The sequence below is a fragment of the Notothenia rossii genome, assembly GCF_949606895.1.
Source record: "Notothenia rossii genome assembly, chromosome: 1".
Classification (NCBI taxonomy): Eukaryota; Metazoa; Chordata; class Actinopteri; order Perciformes; family Nototheniidae; genus Notothenia; species Notothenia rossii.
This window is the reverse complement of record NC_136912.1, coordinates 58,705,063-58,723,605: the sequence shown is the minus strand read 5'-3', so window position 1 is coordinate 58,723,605 and position 18,543 is coordinate 58,705,063. Positions and strand designations below refer to the sequence as shown.

General features: G+C 39.5%; 1 protein-coding gene across 4 annotated transcripts; it reads right to left on the bottom strand.

Annotated features, from left to right (window-relative positions):
- Positions 1-529: 529 nt before the first annotated feature.
- brdt (bromodomain, testis-specific) lies at positions 530-17,054 on the bottom strand. 4 transcript variants are annotated; one of them, XM_079654083.1, is made up of 22 exons: positions 16,642-17,053; positions 14,508-14,563; positions 13,881-14,142; positions 13,614-13,751; positions 13,182-13,320; positions 12,955-13,085; positions 12,039-12,109; positions 11,759-11,999; positions 11,550-11,678; positions 10,521-10,718; positions 10,239-10,420; positions 9,836-10,125; positions 9,612-9,719; positions 7,779-7,904; positions 7,321-7,376; positions 7,048-7,222; positions 3,586-3,656; positions 2,507-2,570; positions 2,323-2,426; positions 1,848-2,041; positions 1,419-1,635; positions 530-1,321 (listed from the first exon to the last, which is right to left on the bottom strand). In XM_079654083.1, the coding sequence occupies exons 3-22, from the start codon at positions 14,070-14,072 to the stop codon at positions 1,256-1,258; spliced, it is 2,892 nt and encodes a 963-aa protein (XP_079510209.1). In that variant the 5' UTR covers positions 14,073-14,142; positions 14,508-14,563; positions 16,642-17,053; the 3' UTR covers positions 530-1,255. The 4 variants fall into 4 exon arrangements, with proteins under 4 accessions (XP_079510209.1, XP_079510207.1, XP_079510208.1 ...); XM_079654081.1 differs by having other exon boundaries at positions 11,759-12,109; XM_079654082.1 differs by lacking the exon at positions 14,508-14,563 and having other exon boundaries at positions 11,759-12,109.
- Between the last annotated feature and the right edge of the window lie 1,489 nt (positions 17,055-18,543).

Genomic DNA, 18,543 nt, shown 5'->3' with positions numbered 1-18,543 from the left:
CACTAGGGGGGGGGGGGGGGGGGGGGGCAAGGCCAACATTTTTTAAATGATAGGGTCTTTAATATTATTTGGAATATAAATAAATATGGAAATATTAAAGATAAATCCATCCTGCAGGAAAGAACCACAGCATTACAATCCAAAAATATTTGCCAAAGCATTATATTATTGTAAAATCAAAAAATAATTTGAAAGACATGCTATCAGTCAAATTGGTTTTGGGGGGGAAGGAATTGCACTCAAAATGCAATGGAAGGGAACAGTCTGTAACCATTGCGGTTGGAACGTACATAAAAAAAACAATACAAAGATGGATATGAAAATGATCCAAGAGGTTCTAGCTAACTTAAACAATATTAAGTGCATTATTTACATATCGATATTTGTATATACAGTTCTATTATTGCAGTTAATTGCCATAATATCGCAGCACCCCAGCTTGGTGCTGAGGGGAGACTGGCCTCAGATGAGGCGCTGTGGTCCGCTCTGCACTGCCAGTATAGTAGAAGTACTGATGAAGTGATGCGGATTGCTTAGTGAAAATAACTTTATTACTTTGATCCAAAAAAAGAAAAAATTATTTCTGTAACAAACTAACATATAGAACATGTCGATAATCTCCAAAAGCAGCTTTGGAACAGTGAAAACTGTATGAACAACAAAGTGCAGTGTGTGTACAGTTAACACAATATATGACATTTTCAAGTAGTACAACGAAGGAACTGAGATTATTAACTTCTATTCCACATTGGAAACATTAACAAGGACCTACCAACCTTGGGTCAAAATGTACTTTTGTGCAAGAAAATAAAGTCATGTGTGCATGTAACATCAACATATAACAGTGTTTGGTCAGGATGAAGTGAAAGATGGTGGTAAGGGTTGATCAGATGGGATCATTTAACAAACATAACTTAACAACACTGCCATTTTTCAGCAAACAAGACAATGTGACAATTGAACTACAGTATATGCATGCACAAAATAGCTTGTCATACACAACTTTCACACAAAGGAGAAAAGAACAGATAAACTTGCACAAAAGATCAGCTTAAGGTTTGTCGGTGCATCACCCCAATCCTCTCAAATCCAACAGTGCAGTGTGTCAGTGCAACATTTCAGGGCCCATTCATATTTGTTCAATGTTTTTTTTTCACAATAACTATTTTTGTCTATTCTAGAAGCAGCAGCTCGGGTTATTCACTGAGACGATGCTCAGTTTGGCACAGAGGGATATATTTTTCAAGTAGTTTCTTTAGTCCAGGGCGAGCTCAAAGGAAGTCATGATGTCCCGCTGCAGAGACATGTCTATACCAGACATCTATAAAGAAAAAAAATCCACAGAAATGGCATTTAAATGCATAACAAATGTAATTTTTACAACACAATGACACTGAAAGAGGAATGAGGGAACTCACAGCCTCTCGCCTGCGTCGTTCTTGCTCCTTCCTGCGGGCCATCTCTCTCCTCATATCCACCGCAGACTCTGTGCTTAGAGGTTGTGTTTCTACAGGAGCCTTTTGCAGCTCAACATCCTTAGTAGCGTCTAGAGTTTGTCTATAAACGCTCTCGGGTGATTCAGGATCCTCCCCAATAGGCTGTAGATTAGTGTCTGCTTCACAAGGGCCTGGTAAGCTAGAAGGAGAATGTCCTTGTTATTAAAAGTATAGATCTTTGACTCAACTACCAAGCTTTCTTTCAAATACTGCTTTAAAAAAAGGGTTTGGATGCTTTGCTGACAATTATGTTAGAAATGTAGTCTTGGACTCTTTCAAAGTTTGTCGAAGTGGAATTATTTTTCTAGTAAAGAAAAATGTAGAGACAAATCTAATGCATTCTCTAAATACCTGCTCTTCTCAGGAGCCTCCTTCTCCTTGTTGTCTTCCGTCTGTTTCTTCTTCAGGGCTTTTTCAAGTTCTTCCTTTTTTTGAGCAACCTTACGGAACAGTTTGAAGCTCTCCTTGGACGACTTGATAGCAGTTGTAGTTACTGACTGCCTCACCAGTTTTGCCCATGACTCAGCATTTTTCAGAACAATGTCCTGAACAAAACAAATCACCAAGTTTGGAATGTTATCATCCCATTCATCATGGCCATTATCAGTTATCACAGGAAATATGTTTCACATCCAGGTAAAGTTCCAGCACCTGCTCGCACATTGTGGAACGTTTAGTTTTAAACACATGGATAAGGTTATGAATTGAAACAAAACTACTTGGTTAACCTAACATAAAAAAGATAACAATCATAAATCAGCACGTCTTGTTACTTAAATATTTAAAATAGTTTTTTCTACAGTTGAGGGAAACAAACAATGCTAACCTTTTGGGGAATTTCTTTTTTCCCCTCTTCAGCAGATTTACTTGCTGTGTTGGTGTAAGGCACATTAATCAGCTGAGCAGGCAAATCCTCAGCGTATCTGAAATCTGCCATAATCATTTAAAAAAAGGATTACTATGTCTATTAAACATGGTGGGCTCAGAGTAAGGGTCTCCTAGTGACTTACTGGACCTGGTGTCCTCCCTGGGATGCAGCGGGCTGGCTGTCAGAGGGGACAGCACTGGGCCGGGCTGAAAGAAAAGATTCAGTTTGTAAATGAAACATCTTTACGGTCCTTAATGCTTAACAGCAGGGCCGCCAACAAAAATCTACCAAAAACCTGAAATTACAGTTACGTGCGTTAAGTTAATTGATTTGAAAGATCCATTTGAAATAAAGGTCATTTTACATTTTAGTTAAGGTCTCCTATCATGCAAAATGCACTTCTGTATGTCTTTTATACATAAATGTGTCCCCGGTGTGTCAGGGAACTCACAAAGTGTCACAAAACAAAACCATCTCTCTTTTCCTCCGTACCCAAATCTCTAAAAACAGGGGAACAACGGAGCTGATCCAGATTTGCTGCCGATATGACGTAATATCAGAAATGTGAGTTGGCTTTACACCCACGGCCCTATCAGAAACGTCGCTATCAGAAACAATGTGTGACGTGTTTTGGATGTAATATGGTCTTTGTTCACATTAGTAAGTATTGCTAACACTCAGAGCTAACGCTGTACTGGAGAGAGTATGTGTAAAAACATCAGGATATAAAAAGGTACTCACCTTGTGGTAAACACGCAAGAGAAAAATTATTTGAACTCCATACCATTTCAAAAATAATCCTTGATGTGGTTTGGAACATTATATGGTGTTTAATCACGGCAGCATTTAGCTGAGTATCCTGGTAGAATTCTCCTGCATGAGATGGCATAAGCTCCACCCCCCTCTTTTTTTCAAATGTTTCTTTTTTTCCAGCTACGGACTCAGAATCAGCACTTCTCTAACAGGGCTGAAATAGAGGGGTGGGGCTAGAATGGGTGATCTGTTTGGTGTTTGGAGCAAACCACTTCATAGACATGTTTTTAATATATTTTTATATATCTGAGACCTATAATATGTGCCTAAAAATAGTATAATAGGAGACCTTTAATACTAATAATAATAATAATAAGTACTATGTGTAACAAGATATTTTAAAAGTTTTTTTATTTGATAAATTAAGCCAGCAGTCGTTGTGAAGTGTTGTCGTATCTTTAGACGTACCTCAAATCTGGCTGCGGTCCAGTCAAGCAACACTCCTGGAGACGCCATGGGAGATAAGAGGGCAGACAAATCTGTCAAACAGAAAAGGACAGATATAAACCTAAACACATCACAACCGTGTTTTAATACCTCTCTGTGTTTATACTGACTATCACAAGAGCTACAGTCAAAGCAACTGAATGCAGGAAGAAGCAGCATGAGATTGAATTTAATAAGGAAGGGCTGCCCCCTAATAGTACACCAAACGTTGGTCAGCTAAAAAAAAGTATTTGGCGAGAGCAATTTTCATTAGTCTATTAGTTGCATAAAGAAAATAAAAATAAACTCCATCCGGGGGCTGTGCTTTGTCGTGTCTGCAGGAAAACCCCTCACACTTCTTTCAGGAGTTGTGCCTGGTCATTGAGTCAATTATGTTGAGCAGGAAATCCTAAGTGTTGGATAATTTGTGCATGTAGAGGAAGACCCCGAGAAGGTGACATGCAAACTCTGAGGGCAAAAATGTGCCTGGCATGGTAGGAAAAAAATGATACAACATATGAGCCGAAACACAAATTCAAAGAGCAAGACACAGAGACACTTCTCTCTGACAACGTGGGAAAATATATGCTCTCTCCTCATTATATGAGAAGTCTAGGATTGGAGGAATGAAGCTGCACTGACAAGTCAGGCGGTAGCCGAGCCTTTTAAAAATAAATATAGACCTTCATATAGAATGAACCTTGGCAACATTTTAATTTTGCTACACGTGTGGTGAAACAAATCTGTTATTTTCTTGCGGTCCGTATGGGCTTAGGCTCTTTATTACACTTATGTATAATATGTTTTATACATGAACCATGATGTTGATGTATACTTATTACACTGTTTCTCAGCCCTGTAACTGAAACCATTTTGTGAAGCTAAAACACTCATTGCTTGAACTGCGGCTACTGGTTGACTAGGAACATTTTTGGTCAAGCGCAGGCCTAACATAGGGGCAGTGATTTGTTCCCTTATTTCCTCCTCACCACTACTAGAACTAAGCCACAGTAAGGGAGCCAAGTACAACTTTCCAAACTTCTGTCTCCTGATGACACTAACCATATGGGACAATTAAAAGGAGAACAGGGAGCCTGAGATGTGGAGCCATATCACTGAGTGAGGAATAAGACATTCCAATGAGAGGTATTTTCTGACAAAGCTGATCTGTGAGTACAGGGAGAGGTGTTCTAGCTGATGTGGCAGTAGGTATCAGAAGGCGCTGAGAGGGTCTCCTACTGAAGGCTGAGAAAGAACGAGAGGGTAGAGTGCACTCTATGCCCTGTTGTTTGGTTTAAAACACTCAATTAAAATAGGTTTTATCAAAAGTCAAGAATTTCAATTAAGAGGTCTTTGAGCATGAAGTCATGAATGAGCACAAACAATATTGAGCTGATGTAGAGAAGTATGTGAGATGAGCTGCAGAAAGACAAACACATAAACGCACCAACACAACGGGCTGTCCCGAATATTCGAGAAGCGCCTCAATGCAGTGCGCAATGAGCTGAATGTGGGCGGAGCTTCACAGATTCCCGGGTAGAAGTTCTCTTCCCTCCCTTCAATCTAACACCTTCCCTTCCCCCCATCCAAACCCTAACCACTCCCTACCTTTTTTCCCTAATCCTAATCTTCCTTCCTCCCTCCCAAACCTAAACCCCAAAAACTCTCCTACTGTAAGAAATTAAAATCAATGTTGATATGACGTAATTTAAATTAAATACAGGGTTTTAATTTAAGGCAGTTTTATTCTGAAAAAACCGGAAGTTCACACTAACTATTAACTTAACACTTTTATTCTTAAAAATTCAACATGCGTATTTCGGTTTATTCACAGCATTCATTTTGTTATTCTACAGTATTGTTGTTTCATAGTTATTTGTTAATGTATACAACCCAATTTGTGTTCTTTGAAATTGAAAAGGATATTGCATTGTGTTTGTTACTTTCGTTGCAGTTGTATATGTCTTAAGTGTAATTTGGCTATAATATCAACGACACGTAATAGCGGTTCCGTGCCAGCTGATTTGCACCAAAGTACTCATTTCCTTATTTGTTTCCTCGCGTATCTGTCTCTCTCTCTCTCCACAACTCTCACATGAAATGTGGTCTTTTGATGCGGCATGCCTTAGCAGTCCTTTATCAGTCTGTAATGCGTGTTTCCAGTCGCAAAAACCTTTGACAGTAAAAGCCGCATCAGATGAAGACGTATTTACTTTAAACTGTCTACAGGGGAAACAAAAGGCTGCGTCTGCTTTTAACGAATATTCAAGCCATGGTCTGTTGTAGTACCATGCAGTGGCAAAAGTGAACTTCTTTCCTGAAAACAATCAGTTTCACCTGATTGGGTTTATTAACCCCAAGATCATCTGGGCTGTTGTTCTTTGAGCGGTTGCTGGCCCCATAGTACCCGTTGATGTGCTGCAAGGTAGCGTCTGTATGGAGGCACCGGCACGGAGGAGGAGGAGGATGCTGGCGGGTGTGGTGCAGGGTGTGGCAACGCAGGTGGTGATGGTAGGGGCACAAGGAGCTGTGCCTCGGAGGACAGCGTTGGTGGCGGCCGCCTTGATGATGAGTCAAGGCTTGGGCTCGCTAACTCAGTCCCGGGGTTTGCCGAGGTCAAGCTTGTGACATTAAGGCGTGCTGCTACAACGGCAGGTGCAGGGTTGCCAGCAGCACCATCGGCTGCAGTTCTTTCATCGCTATTTAGTTTTAATAAATCCTTAGACCTTTTAAGCCAATTTCTGATATCCATTTTGTAATTCAAGCAGAAATGTCTACAGAATGCACAATAAACAAATCTAGAATAGGCGGCAGATTGTGACGCTGTGATTGGTCTAAATGTGGACGAATCACAAATCACAACAGACACATGAATTTATTTGACATAGCCTGCAATATTTTTTTAAAGTTACTATCTGACATCACATACATCGTAGCATAAAAGTTCACCTTTTATTTATCATTTAACATTTTTTTTTTTTAATAAATAATAAAAAACGTGTTTATTAGGAGAGGGCAGGAATGTCAAATGGGAGGGCCTGGCCCTCCCTGGCCCTCCCACGGCGCCGGGCATGTCTTTCCTGCAGTGTGTTGGATAGGTTTTTGTGAATGTTAATGGTCTGCAAAGGCTAATATCTCACATTGTACGTGATAGGCTAAGGGGCGGGACATCTCTAAGCGGTTGACAAATCACAACAGAGCCGGCCACCTAACCAATCAGAGCAGACTGGGCTCTGGTTTCAGACAGAGGGTGAAAAGAGGTGCTGCAGCATAGGCAGTATGAGAACAATAAATAGCTTTTTGAACATTAAAGCATGGAGACATGTTTAGACATGCCAAAGACCCGAAGGAAAATCACAAAATGTAAATAGAAAACTTGACTTTTTTGGAAAAATCTTAATTTCCTCTTAGTTGAGGGACAAAGAGGACAGATGTGAACAGTACCTGGAGGTGATAAAGTCATCTCGTCAATGGTCCAGTCTTTATTATTGTATGTTGGGTGGCCTTTGGTTTCTGCTTTGGCGGATTGCCCAGCACGAGGAGGTTGGCAGGTCTTCAAAGAGGCTTTTGTCAAATCTTTTATCAGCGATAACTGCTTGCCACAGGCAGTACGAGTTACCTGTGAGTTAAGAAGAAACAACATCCTTACTTTTTTTTAAATTGTAGATCTTGCAGTTAATCATTTGATTACAGTAAGCAAATGCTGAATGCATTTACCTTCGTCTTAACCTTTTGGCAAGAGTCTTTACTTTTCTGCTTCTTTGTTTTTGGCACTGAAAGACATGCACATCAATAATTCACAGTCGGCAGTGTCAGGCATAACAATACTCTATCAAAAACGGATTCAAAATGTTTCACTTGCTTAGGTGTAGATGTACATTGGCATTGCCTCAGCATATACCACTTATAGTCCAGTTAGAAAAAACCTATATAATATTTGACCACAATACTCTCAGATGTCATTGGGACTGACATGTGCACCTCTTTCGTGTAGAAAGATTATTTAAGTGTGTGTATAAATTAAACAAAAAGGGCAAAAAAGGAAGTATCATATTTGGTGTGGAACCATAATAAGGGTTGGAAAGGCACCCAGTTGAATTATTCCCATAGCTCTTATTTCATCAGTGGAGAGAGGAGATAAATTCTAACAGATATGGGGGGGGGGGGCAGCTTACCTGTATCGAGGACACTGGCATCGCTGCTAGAGCTGGAATCACTACTGCTGCTGCTGCCTGAGCTGCTGCTGCTGCTCGCACTGAGGCGTGGGAGCCAGCCGGGGTCAGGGGCCGCCATGACTTTAGCTGTTAACGAAAAATAAGGTAAAGGTTTAATTTGCACTCTCCGTGCCTTGCATGTGGATGCACAATTAGACTCCCTTTACAACTTGAATTTAAATTAATCTCATCTTCAGATTTCATGATTGCACCTGTTTATAATAACACCTTGTATTAATATGCGTAACCAGTAAGTACATTTTGAATCCTATAGCTGCCTCAAGCTCCAACAACTTCCCTTCACATCCTCCACTCTTCTGCCTGATGGACACGTTGCTGTCCTGTTGATGCAGAGTTCACCAGCAGTCTGGTACTAAATGTACTGTGAGTGTTTGTCTCAAACCACGAGCATCTTGATTATTAATTGCTTTCTTACTAGTAGCTTAGCTTGAGAACTGGCTGCCTCCTTGATTTGTTGGAATAGTTGCATGTGATTAAGCATTTCGGCCCACCTAGTTGTTGTATGTATAATAAAATCACTGTTATTGGATCGTAATCTGCCATTGACATCAGGACAGCAGAAAGCTTACACATCTTCCGGCGCAGACTGAAAACTCATCTCTTTCGACTCCACTTCGAGCGATAGAATTACTAACAAAGAACTTATATACTAACAAAGGACTGGCTAATCTAAAGCTAGTTGAGTAGCACTTGAAATGTTTTGGCTCTATGAAACCTCATGATTCTGTTTTCTTCAAGTTTGTATCTTCTTGGTCAAATGCACTTATTGTAAGTCGCTTTCGATAAAAGCGTCAGCTAAATGCAATGTAATGTATTGTCATACCTGGTATGTAAATGCAAGGGAAAAGGAGTGGGTTTTTAAACGAGATTTACAAACAGGCAGAGTTGGAGCAAGTCTAACCTGGAGGGGCAATTCGTTCCATAACTTTGGAGCTGCAACAGCAAAGGCTCTGTCTCCTCGCTGCTCTAACCTTGATTTAGGGACGGCCAGAAGGAGTCTGTCAGCAGACCTCAGTGACCGTGTGGGTCTGTATGGTTTTAAAAGATCTGCCAGGTACGGTGGGGCTAAACCGTTTAGGGCTTTGTATGCAAACAATAACATTTTATTCTAAAACTGACTGGTAGCCAATGTAAAGAGGCGAGTACAGGTGTAATATGTTCACGCCTGCCTGTCCTTGTAAGGAGGCGTGCAGCAGCATTCTGGACCAGCTCTAGGCGAGACAGGGAAGCCTGACCTACTCCAATGTACAGAGCATTGCAGTAATCCAGTTTAGTGGATATAAAACAATGTATTACTCTCTCAAAGTCATTCAAAGAAACGAAAGGCTTGACCTTTACTAAAATTCTTAGCTGAAAAAAGCTAGATTTTACCACAAAATTGATCTGTTCGTCTAGTTTCAAATCACGATCAATTCGTACACCCAGGTTTGTTACAATGGGTTTCACATATGGGACAAGAGAATCCAGCACAGACAGGGCATTGGGGCCACCACTGGGTCCAAATATTATCACCTAGGTCTTTTATTCATTGCATTTTAAAAAGTTCAAGGCCATCCAGGCTCTGATGTCCTGCAGACAGTCAGACAGACGTTGCAGAGGGTTTGGGTCATTTATTTTCAGGAGCATGTAGATTTGCGAGTCATATTTTGAGTGCATTTACACTTGTACTTCCATGTGGTCAAACCCGATCCAATTGCAATCCAATCACCCAAATAGCATGTAAGTGCAAGCTGTAAAGGGGGTATCACATTGTTAATCAAATCCAGATCTTACGCGGTTGCTGTTTATTCTTAATTAAGTGCTGCTCTTTACTGGCAACCTGAGATGTACAGGCATTCTTTAGTTTCCCGGTCTGCATTCCTCCTGTGACCAGCTTCGTTTCTGCAGGAGGAAGACATAATAACCCTCCATCATCATTAAGCATTCCATAGTTAAACAGATTCTGTCAAAAGAAGAGGTATATTTGCTGAAATAGGAAAGCTTAAGCAAGGACTTACTACAAGCTTTCTTGTTGACCTTCCTCAGACACGCTGCAACAAACCTCTGCAGGGCCCTCAGCGTGGAAGGCTTGAGCATTTCGAAGTCAACTTCAATCTCCTCCATAGAAGAGTCTTGCAGGCAGTTCTCCCTGGCATGGATGATCTTCACCAACTTGCCCAGTTTGTCACCAGGCAGCTTGTCGACGTCCGATTTCAGCTGCCTCTTCTCCTGGTAAGTCACTGGAATTGATGGGACCTCATCCTCACACGTTAAAGGTACCCCATGAATATTGTGTCTGTTGCCGTGCCTAGACATATATACAAAAACATCTAATGTTAACTCAGCATCTGTTTTCAAAAAACTTACTTCAAAATTCCTTGTTCAAAGTATAAAATATAATATAAAAGTGGGTTCACTTACAAAGTAGAGCTTTTGCGGTTGGCCAGTTTTTCTACCATAGATTTGTATTTCGAGGATATGTGCTTTAATCTAGCGATATCCTTTTCTTTAGCTTTTTTTTCTTTTTTCAACTTTGCTTTCTTCTTATGTTTCATCACAGGCTCTTGGGCAAGTCTCTTCAGCTCATTGCGGACAGCTTCCAACTGAAAAGCCAGGCATTAATGAGCCAATAAGGTGAAATGCACTGAAGTGAAGAACTTGTGAAAAAGCCATTTGCTCGGTTACTGGCATGTTTCTACCAACCTGTTCCTCTAGATTGGCCAGCTGAACCGACACCCCTCCTGAGGAACTCTCTGCCTTTGAGGAGCTGTCGCTTTCAGAGCTGGCTGATGTTGACACACTTCCAACTCGCTCTGACTTTCCTTTCTCGAGTTGCTGACGAGGTATGGGACAAACATCTAGTCCTTCGGGAACCTTCAGATATCGGGCCTCAAAGACGTCCTGTTTATATAAAATTCAAAATACGTTTTGAAGTAGTTAGAAATGATAACACCACTACTAATGCTTTGATTTCAGTATGGCCTAGTAGGGATCACAGTTCATGGACATTTATAAAGAACTCTGTTAGTGATCCTATGGTTATTGTTAACCTAATATTTCTGTGTAGCATACACGGTTCTCAGCAAACATGAAAATTATAGTTAGATATTAAATTGGCAACATATACATAGCTGACATTTTTCTCTATAGCTTGAGTGTCTACATCAGAAGAAAATGCCACAGACAAAACCTACAGCAATTCAGTGAGATGTGGCCTAGGCTAATTACTAATAATCAGTACAGTAAATCGGTTATCATCACAAATAGTGACCATTTCATTTGAACCTAAATCATTTCTGCAGATAAACAAAACTGCAGATACCATTCGACCAGGAGTAAAGCTATAGAGCATTGACATTAAGGGTGGGTCCTCATTTTGTTACATGCACTGCATGTGGGCTTAGCTGCACTCCATTCTACCGAACAAAAGGTGGCGGTGCTAACATTCCAGGAAATATAACGCTGTGACCTTCAACGTACCAAACAAGACAAGGAGGAAGGCTTCTGCTAGCAAGCACATGTTGATGTTCACAGTGTAGGTTTAAAATTCTTCCAAAAATGGAGGTTGCAAACATTTAATGAAGAAGATTATACATTCTGGACATTTATGAAACCTTAAGCATATACGAAATGCATTTGAATGGGAAACATACAACCCTTTGTTTTCAAAACATCACCACATGGTACCTTTTCGTATTAGCATAGTGATTTTAAAGAACGAGAAATATATACCTGCAGTTTTCTTGCCATGTAAACCACCTCGTGTGACGGTGGATTGTATTTGTAACAGTTGGAGAACATCAGGCGTACATCAGCGGCAAATTCCTTTGCCTTTTCATACTCCCTTTGATCCATCTTTTTCTGAGAAAATAAGACTGATGAAAATTGATCGGACATATATTGAAAGTAACATAATATGCTAATCATCCAAATATTCTTACCCTGATGTTGCCGAGGTCTATAGGCTGCTTGATGATGTCATGGTAGTCATGCAGGCCCAGAGACACAGCATCAACAGGAGTGTAAAAGGGCCAGGCATAGGCATAGTGTCTCTTGGACAGCATCTCCTTCAGCATGTCGTTACAGAACCTCAGCTGCTCAGACAGGCGCACCTTGCTCTCACAGGCAGGTAAGTCTTTCTTCAGAGGAGGTTTGATGGGCCTTCCACTGCCTCTCCTGGACAATAACGCACACGGTGCTGAATGTTTCTCAGAGAGGGATTCCTCCCTGCGGCAGATGACGGAGGTGGTGGAGGATGTGGGATCTGCTTTCCTTTTAAAACCTTTTTTTACCTGGGTATTTAGAAACATATTGCACATTTAGAGTAAATTACTATATTAGTTTAAAAAAGCTGTAGGAAGAATGATTGACCATTTTTTTTGTGTTATGAGATAAGTTGGCCTGTCGGCACATAGACCAATTGTATTGTCCAAATTCTATGAATGATACATTTAGGATTTATTGTAATACTGCTTCCAACTCCAATGAGTATCTAACCCTCTGAAATTGGGAAGTTGTCAGTCTTAAAAAATGCTCATACTGCCTGTGCTGCAGCACCTCTTTTCCCCCTCTGTCTGAAACCAGAGCCCTGTCTGCTCTGATTGGTTAGCAGGCCGGCTCTGTTGCAATTGGTTAACAACACACGAGATGTCCCGCCCCTCAGCCTGTCACATACAATGTGTACAAGCCAAATCGAATCACATTTCAGGTGGGGGAGTGTGGAGGAGAGAAACTCCCTCTGGAATGTTAGCCTTTGCAGATCATGTACATGCACACAAACCTATAGACCGCACTACAGGAGAGCACAAGAGATCCTCATCGTTTTGGCCACAAGGAGCTTTACCTTTTTTTCTTTGAAGCTGTCACTCGTAAGAAAACAAATACAACTTTTCGTACTGAGTTAACGAGTCAAGCGTCAGAATTGAATTGTAAATTATAATAGATTCAAAGCATTATCGTCATATGCACAATAGCTACAGTGCCAGTCTCCTCCAACAATGCAACATGAATATATATAGGGTATTCATTGTAAAAATCTAGCAAAAAAGACAAAAATCTTTTCAACATGTTGAACACCGGTGTTTAAACGTCGGAATGTAAAGTGTAAAATCTACTTTCAAAGTAATGAAATACTTACTGTGGGATCAATTTGTAGAGAGAGCTGGTAGGGTGGGATACATTTAGGCACATCAGTTGGAATGACTGTAACAGTCTGCTGGAGAACAACTTCTGACATAAGGGATCTGTGCTTTACTGAACCTGCATGAGCTGAGGCAAAGAGGAACGCATGCACAATATGAGAAACCATTTCAAATTAAACTAGAACTACTTCCTTGCGGTTGGGACTGGGGGTGTGCATGATACCTGTATGGTTCTTCCATCCCTTCACTGGTTCCTTTGTATTGTTTGCTGTAAGTTCAAACTCTTCTTTAGGCATGTCTGACAGTTTCTGCAGAAAAAGCTTCTCTAGGGTCTGTGCCATAAAAACAATGTCATCTCCAGGCTGTAGAAAGAGAAGGTGCGTAATAAAATAACTTAGTAAAGCATGTATTGATATACCAATCCTGTTTGAACTGCAGAAATAATCTCCAGCACTGTAATAGCCTCAAATAAAATGTCTCTGGGTGTGAACCCTCTCCTTATGATAGAACAGCAATAAGTGGACATTATATCAGTTCATAGAACTGCTTGAAATGTACAACACTTCCTCACTGTTAATTTTCTATATGTCCATTACTTCTGCGGGGGCAGTTTGACGTTGGTGCGTTTGACAGCACCACAACAGTATTCTCTTACCCGATTGTACATATAGCAGTTGGTGAACATGTTGTTGAAGTCTTGTACACAGTCAAGTGCTCCGCAGTAGTATTTGTTCTGGAGACGCTTTTCTATAGTGGTCAGATCCATAGGCTTTGTGATGATTGTATAATAATCCTGAAAGACAACGAATACACTAGAATGAATACAAAACCCTTCCTTCACAGATCAAAGTCTAAAGAAGCGACTCCACCATAACAACCTGAAAACAGAAAAACATGATGCTAGAGTAATCTCATGACTTACCGGCAGGCCCAGTGCCACAGCATCCACAGGCTGGCGAAAGGGCCATGAGAAGTTATGCTTCCATAAGGCTTTGATCACCACTTTCTCCAGGTACTGCAGCTGGTTGGTGTCACTTCCAGGGTTCTTAGGGTTTATGACCTCTGGGGGAGGGGGGTTTCCGTTCACAGTGGGACAGACTTTTACACCAGACATTGTTTTGTCTGAAGGCCATGAAGAGTATGTTGAATGCTTTGCAGCAATTTGGTGTTCATCACACGTTTTCCTAAAGACGAAGAAAGTAGTTGCTTCAGTAAACATAGATATTGGGTATATACTGAAAAAACACCCAAAAAACTAGTCAGTCACTGCTTAATACTACAACAGGGCTGAAACATATTCTAACTTACAACAGAATTCATAAATCCTGGTGCCCTACATTACCCACAATGCAACGCAACACTGTTAAGTCCAACATTTGAAAGTGCTAGTTGGTAAGATGGCAATTTAAAGTCAAGCCAATACTGTACTAAAATAGTCAATATGCTTCAACAGGTCCATCCCTCACAAAATATAGTCTGATCATGATCATTTCAACATGAAACAATGTTGAGAATCAGGCAGCCAGCAGACACAGGGGGATGTGATCACCTGCATGTGTGTCTTGAAACAGCAAACAACGATCCCAAAAGTTCTTCTTGTAGATTCTTGTAGATAGTGAGAACAAAAACATAGGATGCCAAGAAGTTCAGAAGTTTTAAGTCTCAGCACTCATCCTAACCTCTCCAGCATAGTATACTGAAAATAAATAGCTTATTGATTGCAGTATGCTCAATATTGCTTCCTTATAAAGACACAGCAAGGCTGGGGTAATGTCAAATAAGCAACACCAACAAGATTGCAGTATCATCAATTCTCTGATTTGTTTATCTGAACAAATTAGTCAGTTGACTGGATGTTCACAAATAATAAATCACCAGCAGAAGCCTATATATAAAATGCTAGTTGAATGGATAGCAACACCATCAGAAGAGAACAGTAGGGGCTCATGAGCCTTTAACCAGACCATGTTTCCAAAGCACTTTTGAGTATGACAATAAGTGAAACAGTAACAGGTAATGGAATCACTTTTGATCGATAGACATTTCCATAAACAGGGTTGTCACAGTTTGCCTGTTCACAGTTCATCTTTCAAAATGTTTTGCCCAAAATACCAGTTATTTTCATGAAAACCAAGCCAAATAAATGAACAATGAGAATCTAAGCTTATTTTGATTTAGATGTTAAAATAAAACAGATATAGATGAACTCAGGGAATTACAATTATTTAAAACATAAACCACTATTCTGACAGTCATGTTTTTGGACGTGCAGCTGAAACAATTGGTCAATGCACTTGACAGGAGTTTGTGTATTCAATCATTTAATATTCAGTTGTTTATTATTAGGTGTCACTAGGGCTATGCAATTAATCTTATTTTAATCTCGATTACGATTTTGGCTTGCAACGATTACGAAAACAATGTAATCGAAATGAAACGATTAATAATTGTATTTTTTTTTAAATATATGTAATTGTTTTTTTTTAAATTGTTTTTTCAGTTGAATTATACTTAAAGTTCAGGGTAATCAACTGTTAAAAACATACTGTTCTCATTTTTTTTTCAATAAATGGATGTTTTCAAAGTAAATGGATAATTTTTTTTAATAATCGTGATATCAATTATTGACCAAAATAATCGTGATTATGATTTTTGCCATAATCGCACAGCCCTAGGTGACATTGCAATGCATTTAGTGGTACTAAGTGATATGATAGAAAGTATGGACGATGCAAATGATGGTTTTTCTTGTAAGTTTAAAAAGCTTCAATGAAAACGTTTTTAAAAAAAAAATCTTTTCCACTCTTAAAAAAATGAACATCAGGAAAATTGAATTAATAATTAAATGATTTAGAAAGTTTCACCACACAAAAATCATTAACTTCATCGCATATTTTGGAGACCTGAATCACTCAACCCGACAAAAGACTATGCATTTTAAATCATTATTTTAACTAAACATTACCTTTACCTAATGTTAAAATTAGATTCAGTAAGCTGTTGCAGGCTTGCTTTAATAGAAGGCTTTAACTTATAGTTGTTTTCAGATGTAATGTGTGGTGTTGAGCAGAAAGCATGGCTGCGCTGTTGACAGTGATCAGGCCAATACGTGAAGCCACCACGCCCACCGGTTAGCTAATAGCTACCATCTCAGCTAACCTCCAGAGCAAGTTATCGGGGAAAACGAGAGGCTAGGGGAGCTAGTTATAGTGCTCTATTTGAAAGGTGTAGATGTAATCCCGGCCAATAAATGTTGTGAATGACGCTTTCGTGGCATAAATAATCATATTAGCTAGCTGCCAATAAATATTGAGGACATTGAATACATGTACTATAGTTTCCAGGCGACTTAACTGACAGCCGACACTGCACTAACGAGGTATTTTCACATTTTTATCTTATGTACAGATCTGTTTTTTGCCACAAACACGGCGATACAGTCCATCGAGAGCAGCGTAATTCAATACCTGTTAGGAAGCATCTAGTTAGCTTAGCTACCTCAGCTAACGTTTAGCTAGCGTTAGCTGTTAGGATGTAGTCGTGTTTAACCTCGTGGGCTCCTTTCCAACTTATGACAACTGTCGCAAATTGTTCAGTCATTAGCAGGACAACACAAGTTACCATAACATTAATTCACGTTTAGTAAATATGGCATTTACTACGAATTACCGCGCTAGAATTACCTTACGATTATCACGGGCTCTGGCGTTCAACTCTTCAGTGGCACGTTTCTACGGCAACCGCCTCACATTTATACCCCTCTACCGAGGCTCTACAACGGATTGGTCAAAACACTAACTACAAATGTAGCATTTCGATATTCTGCAGAGAAAGACGCCTACAATTTTTTTCTGTCATGCAAAACATAAATCCCACTGTGTCTCCTGTACATGTGTAGATTGAACCTAATTTCTAAAGCACAAGGTAAACATTTGTTGTGAGTTGAACAAAATGGCAACTCGATGTAACAGAAGGACCCTGGATGATTGTCGGTTGACAGGAATAGTGACTCGTGGGTGCAGGGACACCAACTCTCTTGTAAATAATGTCACTATTCGTCTCGGTGTCTCCTCGGACGTGCCGGTGGCTGTCCGGCTGCCAGCCGAGTAGCAGTGTGTCGACACGAACGCAAAACTGGAACCTGGGCGGGGTGGTGCTTTCAAGCTCTGACACAGAAGCGAAAAACTTGGCTTCGACGAACACGTAAAAACAACCAGCCCCTTTTTACTATGCTCTTTACCAAAAAGTGACCATACGAATCCTGTGATGTACCGCCAATATATTTTTTATTTCAATGTTATAAAATGACATTTTTTAATCAATTATAACACTTGTAGCACTACCCTAGCTTCTAAATGTAGTGTATTTTATAGTATTTGTTTTATTCAGAGGTTTTTAACACTGGAAATGTGAAACTATAATACGAATATGGACGATTTACACAAGCACATACGTTTAAATTGTATTTGTTCTTAGTATATAGAATGAAGAGTTCAGATTTCTTTAAAAGAGTGGGGCGCATTGGGGCTTTACCAGGGTGACTCGAACTACACATGAGTTTACTTCCTGTGAGCTGGAATTTGTTTTTATTTCAGGTCAGTTAACATATTGCAATAATATAAAATTAGCAGTTAAAACAAAAATTACACAGAAACACATGTGTGTGTATATATACACAATCTAATGAAAAAGCACAACAAGATTAAACATTAAAGTAATATTAGCCATGCAAAGTAAATACACTTTCATTTTCACTTTGAGGTTATTGTCTCAAAGGTTTTCCTTAAACATACTGTCTACTGTAGCACACTTATTTAAAAAAAGAATGAAAAATATTTCATCTCATATATTTCATTAAAGCTTAACAAACAACATAATATGATCCATGATAAATCTATAACTATTGTATCATTTAGAAATGTACTGAACTGTGAGCTGGAAGTCTTTAAATAATCCTGCCAGGTGTGAGTGTCTGTACTTTTACTATTCTCATGATGGTATCCAAATGGAATAAAAACATGCTCACCTTGGAGTGGGCTGAATTTAAAAACTGTCACAATTTTTAAATGTTTCTATGTAAGGATTGGTAAAAGCAAGCTATAATGGAATAACAAATGATCACTAATCGAGATCACTAATTAATACATTCTGCAGCAGAATTTACAGATGAACTAAGAGTGATGTTAAGAATATTATGTCCAGTGGAATGGTTTATCTGCTTCAAACCTTTTCTACATAAACATAATGAAAAAATAGTAATAAATCAAAGTAACTTGGTAAACATTATACTTTCAGATCTAATATATTTAGCTCATACATGAAAGGACTTTAAATCAATACCTATTTATTGAGCTTTTACATATGTTGTCCACAAGATGGAGCCAAAATATGGGTTTTAAAGTATCCCGTGGAAGAGGTTCAAAGGCAGAAAGAAGCCTGTGGAATGTTGTTGTGGTTTGGGGTTTTGATACCCAAAAGTGATTTATTAAATTATTTTCAGTTCAGTATCTACCAGAGAAATTTCACTGCAATGTGACATGTTATTTCACTACTGAAAGCTAACACAGGGAGTTGTGTTTAGTCTG